At 38.2% G+C, this 18,282-nt stretch overlaps 2 protein-coding genes across 2 annotated transcripts; both read left to right on the forward strand.

Annotated features, from left to right (window-relative positions):
- The first annotated feature begins 2,674 nt into the window (after nucleotides 1-2,674).
- Nucleotides 2,675-3,526, forward strand: LOC103706143 (peptidyl-prolyl cis-trans isomerase). The gene has a single exon (XM_008790157.4). It carries the CDS (start codon nucleotides 2,747-2,749, stop codon nucleotides 3,266-3,268), a length of 522 nt encoding a protein of 173 aa, XP_008788379.2. The 5' UTR covers nucleotides 2,675-2,746; the 3' UTR covers nucleotides 3,269-3,526.
- Nucleotides 3,527-9,395: 5,869 nt separating this feature from the next.
- Nucleotides 9,396-17,813, forward strand: LOC103706144 (eukaryotic translation initiation factor 4B3). The gene is made up of 2 exons (XM_008790158.4): nucleotides 9,396-10,773; nucleotides 17,421-17,813. Exons 1-2 carry the CDS (start codon nucleotides 9,491-9,493, stop codon nucleotides 17,455-17,457), a joined length of 1,320 nt encoding a protein of 439 aa, XP_008788380.2. The 5' UTR covers nucleotides 9,396-9,490; the 3' UTR covers nucleotides 17,458-17,813.
- Nucleotides 17,814-18,282: the final 469 nt, after the last annotated feature.

Raw genomic sequence — 18,282 nt, forward strand, 5'->3', positions numbered from 1 at the left:
CTTAAAGAGTAATGGGCGGAGGTCGGTATTTTTTTTTTTTTAATTATTAGTTTTTTTATTTAATTATTAGTTCTGTTGTGCATAATTTACCCAACATTGTGATATCATAGCAGCCCCCTCACTCATATTATTTGGTATAAAAAAAATAGACTATGTTTTTTAAGCATACATAAGGTTTTTTGTTTGGATGATGTGGGACTAAAATTCTCACCCCATGTTTGTTTCTGAATCTTGTTGCCCGGTTCTTGAAAAATGGAGGAGGCAGCCATGGCCGCCACCGCCTACGGCTGCCGTCGCCCCAGCGAGCCGACAGTGGCTGCAGCCCGCCATGGATCCGAAGGTAAACCGATACTTTCTACTTCAGAATATGGTGGTATGTAAAGGATTGTACTATTTTTCTGATGAGTCATGTCCGAGATCAACAGAGATTGAGTTACATCTTTTGCTGTCGAGCACTTATGCGAAGCATTGTGGACTAGTAATACAGCCTTGCCATCTTTTTTTTGAGATATTTTGTTTTCCAAACTTTTTTGGATATACTTATTTTAGACTTGTGTGATTCGTTGTCCTATAAAATTAAAAAAAAGAAAAGAAAAAGAAGAGGAAGAAGATGATGATAAAGCTATATGAACACAAAAGAGAACATAGTAATATAAAATCTTAAGTTCTTAGTGGGAGACTTTGGGGAAGGGAGGTTGGCAAGCATGGACTTTGCATGGCAAGCCTCCTCTGGTACAATACTTCCTCTTGAATGGACAAATGCTACAAGAGAGAATATTTTGATTCTTGATGGCCCATGGATTGAATGTGATCCTATGAGCGCGTATCTCCTGCTCTTATAAATTCTAAGTCGCCCGTTGATGGATGATAGGGTAGTAGCGGAAGGTATAAAGAGGCTTTACTTTCTCCAAGGCAGGTCTATGCGCTAAACTTTAAGCCTAAGCCCTGCAACAGATTGGCATCAATTCCAACTAGAAAAATTTCCTTTGCACCTCACCAATCCGCGACTACCACAGGGAACTGATGCTGCGAGTGGGGAGTAGAATGGTGTTGTGAAGCAACACTAGTTCCCACTAATGGACTCTTTCTATTACTCTAGATGTTAATGCCATTGATGCTTCTCGTGTAATCTTCTTACTTCTTGTGAATCTTCTGATTAAAGCTAAGAGAAGGAAAAATTAGACATAACTAATTTTTGTTGGTGATTTTGGAAAACTTTATCTTAGCTAGCATTACCTCATGTTTATTCCTTATTACTATTCATGGAAACAATATTAGAAATATGAAAATTTAGATTTTATTATAGTTTATCTTCTAGAAGTGTAATGTTTAGGAAACTATACATAAAAAATAATAGAAAGTTCTGATCACTCATGTTTGCCTTTTGCAACAAATAAAGCAAGCCGTATATAACACAATGCAATATATGCAAAATGAGCCATGTTTCATGATAACTTTGTCAAAATTCGTATATCAGTAGAGTAAGAAAATTGTTTGCGTAAATGCTGTCGATGTGAAGTGGAAGGAGTGTGAATGATTGCGAACCTGGGAACAATTAAAGCTCTTTCAATTGCACGAAGTCAGCATCGGCGGACATATCCTTGCAGAGAATTGCAAGTGGAGATTGGTCGATCATGTATTATTAAAAAAAAAAGGAAACCCTACATTAAAATCCCTCGAAAGTGTTAATTTTTTTAAATTTTCTTGCGTAGCCTTGATTATTTTAATCGATGAGAACTAATCTTTGCTGTAGTGGAGATGGAACATTTGATTCTGTTCTCTTTTTAACTTTAATTCCTGCTTAGCTCTAACAAGTTGAATTAAATAACTTTTTTCAATGCTTTGCTCATTTTCTACTCTCTCCTTCTGCTATTTTTTTTCCAATCCAACCTGGTAGTAGCAGCCTTAATAGTGCTCATCTGCAACAGTTTCAAATTTCGGAGAATTTTGATAGTTTTTAGGCCCATGAATTCTACCGAGGCCAAAAAATGGCCAACTAATTTCGTGATTGCTAGAGAGAGCATGCCAAGTGATCATCCTATATATGAGTGACACCAGAATAAAGTACTAATCAAACTACTAAGTGCAGGCCAGGATGGTCTGAACTCATTGTGTCATGCAAGCTACCGGTTAGCATCTGTACTCAAATACTGTAGCTTATGATAGATTAATCATGAAAGCATCCACGAGGGTTTAGATGGCAACCTAATTGGATACCATCCGAAGGAGAAATTATTAGATAGATAAGAGCCCTTAGCTCAGTAGTAGACCATGGGCTGGTTTACCGTTTAGTTAGTAGATTTGATTCAACTAATAATTTTTTCATCTAAAAATTTTTATTTATATTATTGTCTGGACCGTGTGCACAATTATTAATGATTGCTAATTCTTATGAATTCCGTTCATCAAATGCGTATCTCAATGCACCATTTTATAGATTAGGGGTCGTGATTGGCAGCATGCACGTGCTTCGCGTCGTGCCGTCCCCGCGAATAAATAAATGGCAAGTGGCCGTAGAATCTCGGGCAGAAACTGGACCGCACTACACCTGGTTTCGGGGTCCTTCTTTTCCAACCTTATTCGTACCCAGATCGTGACACGTTTCGCAAAGTGACGTCCCAGATCCGACAATTTCCCTGGCATCTCCTCCTCATTAAGGCCGTTATATACCGAAGTCCCGGGCCGAGATCACTCGACGAGCCCCAGGAACAGGAGAGGGACGGAGAGAGCGCAAAGCCATCGAGCGATGACTTCTAACCCGAGGGTGTACTTCGACATAACGATCGGTGGGGCCCCGGCGGGGCGGATCGTGATGGAGCTGTTCGCCGACGTGACGCCGAAGACGGCGGAGAACTTCCGGGCGCTGTGCACGGGGGAGAAGGGGCTCGGGCTGTCGCGGAAGCTGCTCCACTACAAGGGATCGACCTTCCACCGGGTGATCCCGGGGTTCATGTGCCAGGGAGGCGACTTCACCGCCGGGAACGGGACCGGCGGGGAGTCCATCTACGGTGCCAAGTTCGCCGACGAGAACTTCGTGAACAGGCACAAGGGGCCCGGGTTTGTGTCGATGGCCAACGCGGGACCCAACACCAATGGCTCCCAGTTCTTCATCTGCACCGCCGGGGCACCCTGGCTCGACGGCAGGCACGTCGTCTTCGGCCAAGTCGTCGAGGGGATGGACGTCGTCACAGCCATCGAGAAGGTGGGCTCCCGGGGAGGCAGGACATCCAAGACCGTCACCATCGCCGACTGCGGCGAGCTCTTTTAGAACAAACGTTCGTCGGTGGCAGTGCCTGTACCTCTCTTTCTTCGTTAATTCTATATCTGATAACGGAATGGTGTGTCTGAATCCTCTTTCCGATCACATGGTTGGAGGGGTTTATTCTGATCTTATGTCTATCATGCTTTTTCTTGGTTTTTGGTTGAATCCATGTATGCTCTGGTTCTAGAGCTGCATTTATCTTCAAGATATCTATTCTGTGGTGGTGAAAGAAAATAGTAAAATCGGATTTTACATGTAAGGTAATTGGCATTTTTTCCCTTGTGGTTGACTTGTGAGTGGTCTTCGGCGAATGGGTATTAGGTATGTAGTACGTGAGATTAGTTTTAGTTCCACTGGAAAAGAAAATTCTCGGGTTCGGGTACCGTCGACTGCTGAAATTTTAACAAGAATCACGTAAAGCGGGTACTACAAAACATGATAAGGAGCGGAACTCCTATTTTACTATTTTTTTGTTAATATTGATCCTAAAAAGAAAACCTAAAAAGTTAAATAAGATGGGACTCCTTTTACTCACAGATCCATCAATCCCATATTCAAGAATAATAAAAAAAATTTACATGCGCTAAGAGAGATCACCCATAATTCTTGTCAAGCCTCTTCATCTATGTTTTTTCTCATCAAGCCATTTATCCTATTCATAAGATATTCCTTCTCCTCTCGAGTCTCTTTCTTCACCTCCAAATCTATTTCTTTTTTAGAATCTTTGCACTCAAAAGTTTATGAAATCTAAGGAACGATATGTAGATAATTTTTTATCTTTGACAAAGCTAGAAAAACCATGTACTAGTATAGATAAATGTCATATTCTAAAAAATATATATCAATTTATTTAGAGATGTAATAGGCTTGCTAGATGACTAATTTACTTAATATGTGTTATCCTGCTATATAGTGTGTACTAGTAAAAAGCATGTTCTAGAAACTGTTTATCGATTTACCTGAAGGTGTGTATCAAATAAGATTGTAGTATGTATCAAAAAGTCAACGAGTGTGCATCACCGACCATTTAATGTGTAGCAATAAACATGATATTCTGACAACTGTATATTAATTTCTTAGAGTTGTATATTAAGTGGTTAGATGACAAATTTGCTAAGTATGTATTATCTGACTTTATACTATATATTACTAAGCACCATATCTATGAACTATGTATGAATTTACCTAGATATATGTATTAGCTTGCTAGATGACTAATTTGTTTGGTTTGTATTACTTAGTCATATAGTACATACCGATAAAAATATGCTTTCGAAATGAGAAAGAAAGAAGATGGCATGCATTTCGTACTTTTTTTGAGTTTTTTTTTAAAATTATAGGACTAACAACTTCATTATTAGGAGTATGACTTTTGGGTTTTTTTAGATGGGCATTAAAAGAAATGTAACAAAATAAGAAGCCTGTTCTATACTTTTTTATTTGTTACCCGCCCTATATGATTTTTGTTCGTGAAATTTGATAGATGCTCGAGACTATGATATGCCTTACTGTCATATCACTATTGTTAGCAACCTCGAGCGTGTGTAGGGATGCCAACAAATTGGGTAGACTATTATCTGTACTTGCTTTAGAGTAGAACAAAACGAATAGAGTCTCAGAGTAGGAATGGACAATTATTAAATAGAGAAAATTGGATAAATCTTTTCTAATAAAGTTACAAAAAGTATTTTCTTTAATCTCGAAGAGAGAATTTGTGAAGCGACATATATATATATATATATATATATATATATATACATACATACATATACACACATATATATACTTGAATCAGGTTTGAAGCAAATTTTACCTTTAACCATACCTACCTCGAATCTATTGCGGGTCAGATAAAATCCAACTCATTTAGGTCGGGTCGGGTCGGCTCAAGTATCCGATGAGACGGAGTAAGTTACTATCTCTACGCTTACGCTCCATACTTAATATATATATATATATATATATATATATATATATATATATATATATATAAAGGTGCAATCGTACTTGGCTAGAAAATGAGCCAAAAGGTTGTTTTAATTTTTTTTAATAATACATATATTTTAATGATAAATCTCACTTAGAAGCATTTGGTTTGATTTTTGTGGCCTCCGCGACAAAACATTGCTCTGGAATTCTTTCACGACAGCCACATGCAGGATAATCAGGGCAAACTACTCTTTCTTTTCGGCAGACTATTCTTTTTTTTAAAGGACATACAATGGTTGTTTTTTTTGTCGTTTTCATATGTTTTAAAAGGGGGAGAGAATATGGGACCACACCCATGATTTGCCCCTTATACACCTTTGGAAAGAAACTCCTACGGCAAAGAGTTGAGAGAACCGGAACCTATTCTCCCACCACCAACTTAGGTAGGAGAGAGAGTCACGCATCCATCTGTTGTATTAATATTATGCACCAGCATGATGACAGAATTTTTATTTTTGTATAACTTTTTGATAAATTCAAGAGCCTTTATATGGCCATAGCAAGCCATGAATAGCTGGTAATGAAACTATCTGCGCTCGCATGTGGAAATGGTTGTATAGAGATTGATGCAAAGCAAGTGACTCTTGATTATTTACAGAAGATGGATCGAATCAAGTTACAAGATGGTTCAGGTCATCGGGACCAACATGTGCGAACTTCATAAATACAAAAAAACAAGTTTATTAAACTTGCCTTTCAGTATTTTAGGGTAGATTTTATTTCAATAGATTTAGAGAGTCCAATTTTGACCATGATAGAACTGGAAAATATATAGTTAAGTTGTAGATGTAATTTTGTAAGAGCTTTTTCTATCTCAGGTTATTTTCCTAATTTTTTGAAATTAACGTCATATTTTGTAGGATTGGTTGTATCATCGATTATAATGATATTGAAATTTATTCTCTTTGAATTTTTTGCTTTTTCTTTTTTTGAAAAGATGGTCCTTCTTCTCTATTCCTTAGGCAACCATGTTTGGATACGAGACCGAAGAGTTGAAATGATGATCCAATTAGAAATAAAGAAGATTTTCTTTAACCATCAATTTGAATCTCTTAAAAGGAAATTAAAAAAATGAAAAAATTGATGAGAGTAGAGTTTTAAGTTTTATTTTTTTTCATTGATGATCATAAACTAAAACACAATTATATTTATAAAAGTGAGATCTACTCTTTCATAATTTAGATTAGATTTCTCCTCTAATTTTAATAAGATTTACTTTTTTAAAATAGATATGACTAGTAGAAATAAATATGAAAAAACTAAAATATCTACTCAACTCCTGTATCAACTTTTTCTTCTTGAAAGATATGCCCAGTTAAAATCTTTCTTAAAAGAAAATTTTTGATTTGATCGATCTACTTTGAGGTCTAAATTATGGATTTAGACCTAATTCTTAATGACACGTCTCCCCTTACAAAGCAACACACATGTCATAGATCTTAAAAAGTTAGCCACTTTTTTTTTTTAAAAAAAATATTTCAATCAGATATCATATGACCAACTTATGACTTTTAAATATTTGGTACGTGATTTGCCTTCTAGATATGATCTTGTTCCTGAATCCTATATAGCACTATTTGCAATAACCAAGGTGATCTACATTAAGTTGTCATCCGTCTAGCTCAATACCCCGAACCTTTAAAATTAATGGATATCGAAATGACTATACCGACTAAAAAAGCTCGCTCCCTTGATGTCCTCTCCCCTCTCTTCTAGTTTACATAAAGTAAATAAGTTTATACCTTCAAGAAGCTTTTACTACTTACAAATTCCAATTTTAAAATGCTAGTTTTAATCATGCATACATCTAACAAACAGCATAATGAAATCATTTATATATAGCAACTGCAAGAAGCATGAGGTGAAATTTTTCAATTTAATTTGGAAAAGCTATCTTGTTTCTTACTATATTCTTTATAACTCACGAATATTTTTTATAACTACCTAAATCTACGTACCAAGAACTTTTTATTTTACAGAACCTAAAAGAAAAACCTTAAACTATGGGGTACCTTTAATGTACTAAGAGGTAATGCAACATGATTGATTTTGACTTTACTCTCAATGTAAATATTTCATGTGCTATTTCCACGCATGCAACAGATCTGTCATGTAACTATGATGAAGTCAATACTTCTATTCATAAATGGGTTCATGCTTTAGAAGTCAAGCATTTTGCTGCATATGGATAAAAATGGGATTTGCTTCATATGCAATATTGGTGGCAAATCCAATGTACTCCCTTGTCACGTATCTTGATTTTTTCCCCCTCTATATGTAGAGTTATTTTGAAGTACCTTTGGACAAGGAGTGTGATATATATGAGATCATTAAAGATGAAAATAACTAATACTAGAACAAACGAGTCTATCAAAGTGTCTCAAGGTGGTGGTGGTTAATTGATTTAACATTTCGTGTGAATGCATGTATATATGGTGTTCCTTGCAACTAAATTGTTCTTGTGCCAATCTCCTTCATGTGCATGCAATGATTAAATGTGAAAAAAAAAATTGGATGAAAGATTTCAATGAATAGTAGCTACCAATTGTCTCCTTTTTTTTGTCTTTTTTTTTTTTGCTTTAATTTTATCACCGACTAGGCCAATTTCCTGTTGTTAAATATTACCTCGTGAATTAAGCAATCGACCGACCACATGAAAATTGAACAAGAAAAAGAGGTAAATTCATAATTTTCTATACTTGTTAGTATATTTTGCTAAACATTTCGTTTCCAAGGGTAGGAATGGACCCAAGGTTTATTTTAGGCTGATTAGTTGGGCTCATGCCTAAATTGTTAACCCTGTATAAATTTCAAGTTTGGCCTGCATTACGACTTTCAGACAATATTCGAACTTGAATGAGGCTTTTTAGTCTTTATAATTAAGAAGATCAATTAGTTGATGTCTAATCTTGTAGACAAGTGAAAAGCCGTAGTTTCTTTTCTTCTTTGTTTTCTCATCTCTCTCTTTCTCATGAAAATTTTAATTAATGACTAGAACTCTCAAAACATGGAATTGGATCTGTTGTTTGGTAAAGCATGTCGTGCTCTACCTTCAGTTTCGCCGAGGCTGAGGAAAGTCCATCTCTTTCGAGTCTTTATCAATACATGAATCTTACTTATGGGCATGAACATCTGCGAAGCCCAATTGAAATGGTGTATATGATTTTTAGATAACTCCTTGTTCCTCTCCTTCTCACTTGCCTTAGGGTATATTTCGAATAGAAACATCGTTGTAGTAGTAATCAAGCCTTAAAATACTAAATAATAATGCAGCATGGATAAAAATGCTATGCGACTCCAGGCAATAGATCCAAAAGGAATAGCTCCAACAAAGCTCCGCCGTTTCAACAATCTGAAATTTCTAAAATATATCAGCAATAATCAAACTTAGGCTTCCTCCAACAGAGCAAAGGTCCGACTGGTGGGCTCGAGCACTTTTCTTTTTTGATACATCGGCTCCTCACACTGAACGTATATGAGTACAATTAAAAAAAATTAGAAGATAGAAGCAGATTAAGCGAGAAAGGAACATTCACCTGGTTCACCTAAACGAATTCTCCGGAGTGATGCGCCGCATAGGAGGCCACTCAATCTGTAGCTGAGTTAGCCTTCCGGTATACATGCGTTGAAGAAGCCGCAGTCCACTGCTATCCGCCGTATATCAAGGAGCATGGACTGCCCATCTGATTCTGAAAGTTGCCTGTAGATTCCCTCTATCACCGAAACCGAGTCGTCCTCCACGTGAATGTGCTCTGCACCCAGAGCGTGCCTCATAAAGAAAAAATCCTTCCATGCTGTCCGCAGCTGCGCACCAATGATGAAGGTATTAAAGATTTATCATTTATCAACTGCCAGCCGCTACAAACCTGGAGTTAATTTGGTCTTGTTCGGGGGCCAACGAAACCTAGCTAGATGGGAATAATTAGAGTTCTTATCGGGGAAGGACTCGCCCTGTCTGGAACCAACGGTCCGATATCCACCTTGCTTATGGTAGACGCATTATATCTAGATACGCTAAATTGTAATCCGAAGTCGCTGACGGTAGGAGACCACGGTTTTGGTAAAAAATCGAATCTGGTCCCCGAGGGAACAGTATACCACGCGGTTTCCAGCCCACTTCTTTTAGGATTCTCCGTGGCCCTTTCGCGATAACCCCACACATTTATACCGACCGCAACCCCTATCGCCGCCCACCGAGCGAGCGACAGCGAGCGATAGCGTGCGAAAGAGAGAGCGGCGATGGCAGCGGCTTCGGCATGGGCGAAACCTGGCGCTTGGGCCTTGGACGCGGAGGAGAACGAGGCTGAACTCCAGAAAAAAGACGAGGGCTACGACTTCTCCGATTCCACCTCCCACCCCCAGCAGGAGCCCTCCGCCGACTTTCCCTCTCTCGCCGCCTCCGCTGCCGCCTCCAAGACCTCCAAGAAGAAGAAGTCCCAGAAGTCTCAGCGCCTTTCCCTCGCCGAGTTCACCACCGGCAACGCAGTCACCCACGGCGCCGGCCGCTTCCAGTCGTCCTCCTCCTCCAAGGGGCTCACCCCCGACGAGCACCTCGTCCTTCCCACCGGCCCTCGCGAGCGCACCGCCGAGGAGCTCGAGCGCTCCTCACGCGGCTTCGGCTACTCTTCCTACGGTGGCGGCTCGGGCGGCCGCGGGCGGATCTCCGGCGAGGAATCCTCTTCCCGCTGGGGATCCTCTAGGGTTTCGGACGAGCCGAGGAGGGGCGGCTATGGGGGGCCTGGTGCTGGATCTAATATGGATCTGGGTCCCTCTCGTGCCGACGAGATAGATGATTGGGGCGCCGGGAAGAAATCGGTGGTGCCGGAGAGGAGGGAGAGGGGAGGGGGTTTCTTCGATTCCCAGTCCCGGGCCGATGAATCGGATAGCTGGATCTCCAACAAGAGCGCGGCACCGCCTTCCGATGCACGGAGGATGAACGTCGGCGCTTTTGATGGTCCTAGAGAGAGGAGGGGTGGATTTGAGATGTTCAATAGGGAGGGATCGAACGGTGGGCCGGATTCGGATACATGGGGGAAGAGGAGGGAGGATGGGACCAGTAGCGGGAGGCCGAGGCTCCTGTTGCAGCCCCGGACGTTGCCGCTGGCCAACGGGAGCAACGGGGAATTAAGTCGTCGAGAGCAACCAATGGGGTCTATGGAGAAGAGCAAGGGATCGAATCCTTTTGGAGAGGCCCGACCACGGGAGAAGGTGCTGGCAGAGAAGGGGCAGGATTGGAAGAAGACTGATGAGAAGCTGGAGGCTAGGTCTATGGACAAGAGCAAGGGATCGAATCCCTTTGGAGAGGCCCGACCACGGGAGGAGGTGCTGGCAGAGAAGGGGCAGGATTGGAAGAAGATTGATGAGAAGCTGGAGGCTATGAAGATCCGGGAAGCACCACCTGAAAGGTCATCATCTGGGAAGAGGAGCTTTGAGATAGGGAACGAAACTGGAAGCTTGTTGGAGGATCGCACAGAAAGGTTTTGGAGGAAAGCGGACACAACTGATGCTGCTACTCCTCCAAGGTTTGGTCTTTTATTTTAGCTTTCCCCATCAATTTTTTCCAGCAATATGAGTTATGCTTATCTAATAGAATGTTCCCCTATATTTGCAATGTTTTTATTGAATTGACCTGCTATTGCTAATCCTTGTTCGAACTATTGATATGCTAGAGGAGATTTTTTCCCCATTATTATTTGATTTTGTATATAATTATGGGATTGGAGCAAGTAGCTAAATCCAGGGGACTGAACTTGACGTCCTTCTAAGTTTAGGTGCTATTGCTGTTATTCCTTTCTGCGAGAACTTTCCTCCCTTCAAAGTGGTTTTTCATGCTTTGTATTCTATTAACCCAGTTATATTAGTATCCATATCTCTGGACCTTCTGTGTTCTTATTATTAAGTGCCAGTGTACATATTCATCACCTTAGATTGTCAACATCTTTACCTCCATGTCTGTATTATTTCCACAAGGTGTTTCCAGAGGAAAATGGGTTTCTGTCAACTAAGTGACTGACAATAACTGTACAACGTTTTCGTATCTATATCTTGCATTGGGGTCAATTATCAGAGCATCATCATGATGGTTATCACCTTTAACACTGCCATTAAACTAGTGTAGACAAATAGCTGGTTGGGAGCTTGAAATCTATTCTAATTTCTAAGTCTGGGTTCTATTTGAACAGCGGGTCCTTGTAATAAGCTTATATTAATGAATATCTTGGAGACATACACTTGCAATAACACACGCACATACACATATATACATACATGCGCATGTATGCATACATTGCATCCATATATAAACAGGTTTAATATAGTCCAGATCTATGTGATATCTACGTAAATCTGTATTTGTATGGTATATATGAGATATATGCATATATGTATGTATCTAGGCATTTGTTTAATAGGGTAAACACATGGCTCTTCCATCAAGTTTAAGTTTTCTCTGGATTTTTTAAAAGGATACATTGTATTTAGGTTTGTTTCATTTTTGGACTTTGTCATTTATTGAAGATCAACTTGTCATGAGCAAATGAATAAGGTCAAAAGTCATAGAAATTAATGCAATGCATGGATGATATCCTCGTCTGGCTAGCGTTCAAAATTAAGTTCATAGTGGTATAGAATGGGGATAGATGAAAATTTTGATTTTTTTCCTGTATCCAGATTTTATAATGATAATAATTGTAGCTTTCAAGGATTGTAGCTTGTGATCAAAACTATCCATTTTGGCCAGATTATCTATGATTTTGGGTGCCTCAGTGTGAAGATCCTTTTATGTATTTGATGTACCAAATGAACTTGTTGAGTAAATTACCATGGGCTAGATGTGCTCAAGCGAGTGAGTCGTCTTCTTTTCCTTTTCTTCTTGCCATCCCGAAGATGGAGCATTAGTGAAATAATATCTTATTCTTTTTTTATTCTCTCTTTTAATTTTGAGTCTTGAAGAATTGCCTCTAGATTGTGGATTTGATCCATGTGGACTTTTTTGAAAAAATACGGAAACAATTTCTTGTTTTTGCTGCTGCTGCTGCTGCCATCCCTAATATGTAGCATTACCGAAATAGTATCTTATTCTATTTTATCCAATTTTTTCTCTCTTTTTCACTTTAATGCTTGAATAATTGCCCATGGATTGTGGATTTAACTCCATGTCGACTTCTTTTGCTTCCATTTCCTCCTCCTCCTCCTCCCCTTCTTCTTCTTGGATCCATATTTGAGATGTTATGCTTACAGTGGTGCAGTGTCTAGCAAGTAGAGATGCCAGATTTGTTTCAAAGGGTCTGTAAAGAAGAGGGTAAGATGTAAGGTGCAAGCTTTTATCGAAGAAACTTATAGGAAATAATATGGAAATGTTTGCACCATTGCCGAGGCTAGTGATTAGTAGGATTAATCACAGAATGAGGATTCACAATCTGATGCCAAACCATTAGGAAAAGGTTTGGATTGTTTGTTGGTTTGATTATGGTTGTTTTGGTGAAGAATCCATTGTGTACACATCCAAAGTCCAGGCAGCTATTGGTTTAACCAATTGGTCAATGACCGTTTTCATCACTTGGCTATTCATAAAGCTCTGCTGGCACTACTAACTTGATGTCTCCACTTGTTCTATAGCTTGTATATTCACTAATAAATCTGCACTTGATGAGCCAATTTACAAAAAGCCACATATGTTCTTACATTGCTAAAATTTACTAGTTGATAAAACCATCGTGCATTTAAACAAAAATCCCAGCATGGTTGCAGCATGTTTAAAATTTGCCATGATTGCTGTAATTCTAATTTTCTCCAATTGATATTCTATGTCTGCCATTTCTGTTAGATATAATGATTGACTGCATTTAAATAGCTTTTTTTACGATCAACTTGCATGTTTTGTTGGTGGTATCTCTTGCTAGATTTTTATGTGGAATGAGAGTGATGTCTGATAATTATACTTGGGAGGTATCCATGTTGGGTGTTAAGGGGAAAGGAGAGTTGAAGTGGTGCTAGCAATGAGAGGAAAGTCTTTGGTGGATAGGGTACTCTAATATGAGAGTTGGATTGCAAGTAGAGTTAGCTTGTTTTTGAGGAGAGCGGCAGTAACATTAATGATGATGGGGGTGTTATGGGGCATATGATTATATTCTCTGTAGGTCTTTTTCGTTTCTGTCTTGTTAATTAATTTTTTCTGCATGGATATTTGTTTGGCTTTAAGATTTATCAGGTGGCTTTGAAGTCAATAATAAGTTTTATGGTTGATGAAGTGTTTATTTGGTGGACCAAAAAGTATTAGATGCACAACTTTTTGCTTGTGCTGTGCCACTAGCAAAAAGATAAAAAGATGTTAGAGATATAAGTCAGATTTCCACTGTCACTTAAGTGGTAGTAATTATTATTATAATTTGGACCACTTTGGGGCACAGTGCACAAGGAATCCTATTCATGTAAGAGTGAGAGTGCAAAGGAAATTGCGTAGATAGCTTACACAGCTATGTGTAACCCACTTGTCATGGTAGCTAGAGGAGGATATTGATACTTCATCACCTGTATTAATGATTATTCTATTTTTGAATACATCCATGTCATGCATCACAAATTTGATTCTTTTGAGGAATTCATAGAATTCAGAGTTGATATCAAATAGAGTTCAGGAAACACATAAACCATGAGATTCTCTCAAGTGAGTTCTTAAACTATTTAAGATACAATGGAATTATTCTTTAAAGGAATGCATCAGGATGCCCATAGCAAAACAAGGTTGCTTCAAGGAGCAGGTCCTTAATGGACATGGATAGATCCACGATAAGTCGTGGTAAGCTCCCTTCAATTATTGAGGGTTATGCTATAGAAACTGTGATGTAGATATTGAATATTCTTCCATTGAAGTTAGCTAAGCTAACTCTTCTTGACTTGTGGACCTATTACACTTCATTCTAGAAGTCTAAGATGCTGAACGATCATATGTACCACATGCTTTTGACTGGGATTATCTTATAACCATGGTTTACTAAATGTAACCTCAGCCCTGATGTTGAAAAGAGAAAGCCATCTTTTATTGGCATGAAATGTTCAATATCCATGTTCCTGTAATGAAAATGGTTGCTCAAAGATGCACACACTGTCTATGATTGTGGCTCGAGGGCTTTGGCTTTGTTTTTATTTGGGTTGAATGTAGATTTTTTGTACAGTTGTTGGGCGTTAGCACTGAATGTGTAGTGTATGGTGCTGTATTGGTACTTGCCATGCATGGGCATTGAAAATGTCGCTGAAAACAATGAAGATAACATGTCATGATTTGCTAGGAAAATGTGGCAATCTCAGATAATTTTCTAATGGAAAACAAAACCTATTCTGCCTGTTATACTATGATTTTTGCCCAGGTAACTTGAGTCTAGCATTCTAAGTTGTACTAAAAACATGTTTTCATTGTTGGCAGACATGCCTTCAAATGTATGCAGTAACGCTGGTGCAAGAAGTCTAATGCGTGAAGTAATATAAATCAACATTATTAGATCAAACAAGCATTGAGCAGCTCAAATTTCGATGTAAAAACTATATGATATCACATAATTTCTTAGAGGTACCGAGATATGCTTGAAACAAGTAATCTACATGCATTGATGATACGGTCAGTGAATAAACAAGGATCATCAAGATGAGCACAAAAAGTTGTTAGCTATTAGCTAATATTGCAGGATATTTAATGCAATACAAGCAGACATTATTGGTAAACAGTTTATAGATCCCTTATCATGCTAATTTTATACTAGCATGATATGCAATGTTTGATACGATATAATGAGAATTTGATACTTTGATCCTTGTCTTGACTGATCGAACCTAATCTTGCACACTTGGGTTTGTTGGAATTTTCATAGTTTGTCAACATGGAAACCTATATCTTTACAATTTATGCCTCAAAATAAGGCTAAATTAATCTGAAACTGATCATAGGGATGACGGGGGTGCAATGCTCTGTAAGAGATGCTTCAATGAGTGCTCTTAATATTGCTGGGGGTAAATGGGCCTCACAAGCTGTAAGAGTGGTGATGGATTTTGTTGAAGGGTTGGATATTTTGATTCCAAGCATTGTGCACAACTGTGTTTTTCTCAAGGCATTTTGTCCGGTGATCTTTTTCTTGAGGAATATTCTGTTCAGTTAATATCTTACTGATAGAAAACATTTATGAATAATAAGTATATGTATAACTACAGCCCGAAGAGGTCTATGTATAACTCAATCAAGAAACAACCAAATTTGACCGCACTTGAAACAACCTAGTCTTTACAGGTGGACCAATCATGCAAAATGTGGGCATTGTTCTTGCGCCATTAGATTGTAATAACATTGGGGCTGATCCAGCAGCTGCGAAACATCCAGAAGATTTGGGTTACAAGATTAATGCAGCGGATGCTTCTACTGTAGTGTAGGTCTGGTAACTGAGGTTAGCAGCATCTTTGGAATGTCTTAGATCCCCCAAACAGACTTATTTTGGTCAAGTTGTCATGGCCTAAAAGGTTTAAACAAGATCTGGGACATGAATCTCTCTCTCTCTCTCTCTCATTTTTGTTTCTCCTTTTTCTGGTTTCTTTGATGATAAAACAAGGGAAGTTTGGTTGAGTCAATGGTTCCTGTTACACCTTAATCTATTTTTTGTCATGAAAAGGATGAAAAGCTATTGCAGAAAATGAACGAGATAATTTTCTTTTCCCTTGTTACCATCTTCCTGGTCCTTTATTTCTAGGTTGTTCAGATTCAACCCAAGATTCGGACTGTAGCCCAAGTCATGAGTATGATCATGGATTAAGTGTTGGATGGCATGGCATGGAATGATAGACCATGCTAGTGCTGTACTGACATGCTGTACTGGCACAATAGAGACCTTTTTTATTTGGTATATCTTCTATGAGTGTGTTATTATCCTGATGCGACTTCTACATTAATACAAGCTCTTTAGATAAATTTTTCTATTAGATTTTTTGTAGTATTCTATGTAATGGTTTATTAGATGTCTGGGTTGTTTAAAGATGTTTAATGGAAGAAGTTGGCTTGGGAACATCCAATCATTAAATGCATTTATCTTTGCTGCGTCTATATTTCTCAGTTGATGCCATACCATTGCAGTTTTGTTCAAGGATGATTTTTATTAAATGTTACCTCAAATACATTTTTATGAATATGTGTTTAGTTTAACAATTTAAAATGGTTTAATAAACATGATACATTAAGGAATCTCTTGTTTCAAATTTATGTTGACAAATTGTTGTTTATTGTGTCATAGCTTGATGGTTTAGAACTTTATTTGTTCTATAAAATTTATTTTTGTGCCCAGTCAACTAGTTTCATAAATTTACCAATGAAAAGAGCCACTTGCTTGCTAACCAGCCTTCTAGTTTTCATCAGGCTCGTCACAAGGAATCAACACTAATTATCTGAGCATTCATGTTCAGTTGACAAACTTGCCGTAAAAGATTAAATGGATGTTTCTGTCTTATTATGGTGTCAAACTCTTTGCATCGAGCATGTCTACTACTTGAATAGCATTGCATTTTGAAGTGCCCCCTCCCCCACCCCCCCCCACCCCCAACCCAACCCAAACAAAAGAAAACTACCTTTGATGATTTTTTTATTTTAATATTTTTCTTGATGAGGCCCCTAGGAAATTTTGAGCTATGGGATGAAAATAAGCCCTCTCCGAACACTCTGACTCTCCTATTTACTTTTCTTCTTGTTGATATTTGTTGTTACAAGTCAGATTGCTGCTCAGCTCCTTAGCTCCATGGCAGTTTTTCTTTAAATTATTTAATTTTTTTGTTCTAAGTTTTCTTGTGCTAGTTATATCGACTCTAATTTTGTGAGTTGCATTGCCATTTGTTCTCTCTCTCTTTTAAACAACATTGCAAAGCAGGAGTTTTGAATAAGGCACTTAGCAAGAAGTTTGTTAATAGCCCTTAACCATAGTGAATCATATCCAGAACATTCATATATGAAATTAGCGTATCATATGTTTGCCTATGCATAATTCTAGCGGTATTTCTGCTTATCGGTGCCTATATTCATTTCATTATTTTCATTTTTTATTCATTTTACTTCTCTTTGTCGCTCCATAATGCTGTCATATCGCTATTCTTCATGTGGGAACACTTTTCAGTTACCGAATATTTCTACAATTTTCAATTACAGGGCAGAGAAAGTTGAAGAAGGACTACCTGAGAACTGATTTCCCAGAACTAAGATGATGGGGCATCCTACTGGTGCAGTTTCTAGTATTTGCTAAACTTTATATTGTGGTAACCCTCAAAAGACTGAGGCAGTTTTGGTAGGTGTTTTGGTAATTATATATTAGGCTGTGTGGGCTATGGAGGGTGAGAATGTCATTTGGATTCCTCCCTTCCTCTTTTTCCTCTATATCTTGCTTAGATTATTTGAAATTTAGTATTTGGTTGTTTTTTAGGTGTTCTAAAAATTGTTTGAAATAAGCTATGCTGACAATATGGATTCTGTTTTTTTTTTTATATATTTGTTTTTGTAGATGACTTTATTGCTTTTTCTTGAAGAGAATTTCCTGCTACTAAAGTCTGCTTTGGCTGGCGTTCTCGTTTTGAATAGGCTTTTGTTGAACAGGTTTTGGTTTTAATTAATGATTGCTTGTGCTAAATTAATTCGATTAGCCTAAAATTTTGTTGTATACAACATTGGGGCAAGTTGAGGAAATCTGCCGGTGTTCCATTTGGCTGCACTTTGTATTACTTTTCTGAATTCTACTAAGATTCCTTTGTGAGAAAAATTCTGGTAAGATTTGATAGAAAACTGGAATAAAACATGATAATACTTGTCAAAGGAGAGTGCAGCCGATAAATCCTTGAACTGTTCCATTTTTCCTCCCAGGGTTGTGATGGTGAGTGTGCTTAATTTCTTATTTTAAGCCTTGTGATTTTCCTCTTTGGTGTGTAAAATATTAAAGTCTGAGGATTTGAAGCAGGGGTTTAAAATGTGGTCACGTTCATTTAGTCTTCTTCCTATTGTTTAGGATCAGATCTTTATT

Source organism: Phoenix dactylifera, chromosome 2 (genome assembly GCF_009389715.1).
Source record: "Phoenix dactylifera cultivar Barhee BC4 chromosome 2, palm_55x_up_171113_PBpolish2nd_filt_p, whole genome shotgun sequence".
In the NCBI taxonomy this organism is placed as follows: Eukaryota; Viridiplantae; Streptophyta; class Magnoliopsida; order Arecales; family Arecaceae; genus Phoenix; species Phoenix dactylifera.

What these genes read in the sequence shown, in the direction of transcription:
- LOC103706143 (XM_008790157.4), top strand. Translation starts at nt 2,747, where the DNA reads ATGACTTCTAACCCGAGGGTGTACTTCGACATAACGATCGGTGGGGCC.
- LOC103706144 (XM_008790158.4), top strand. Translation starts at nt 9,491, where the DNA reads ATGGCAGCGGCTTCGGCATGGGCGAAACCTGGCGCTTGGGCCTTGGAC. An exon ending in GATGCTGCTACTCCTCCAAG is followed by an intron (nt 10,774 to 17,420) that starts GTTTGGTCTTTT and finishes TTTCAATTACAG; the next exon opens with GGCAGAGAAAGTTGAAGAAG.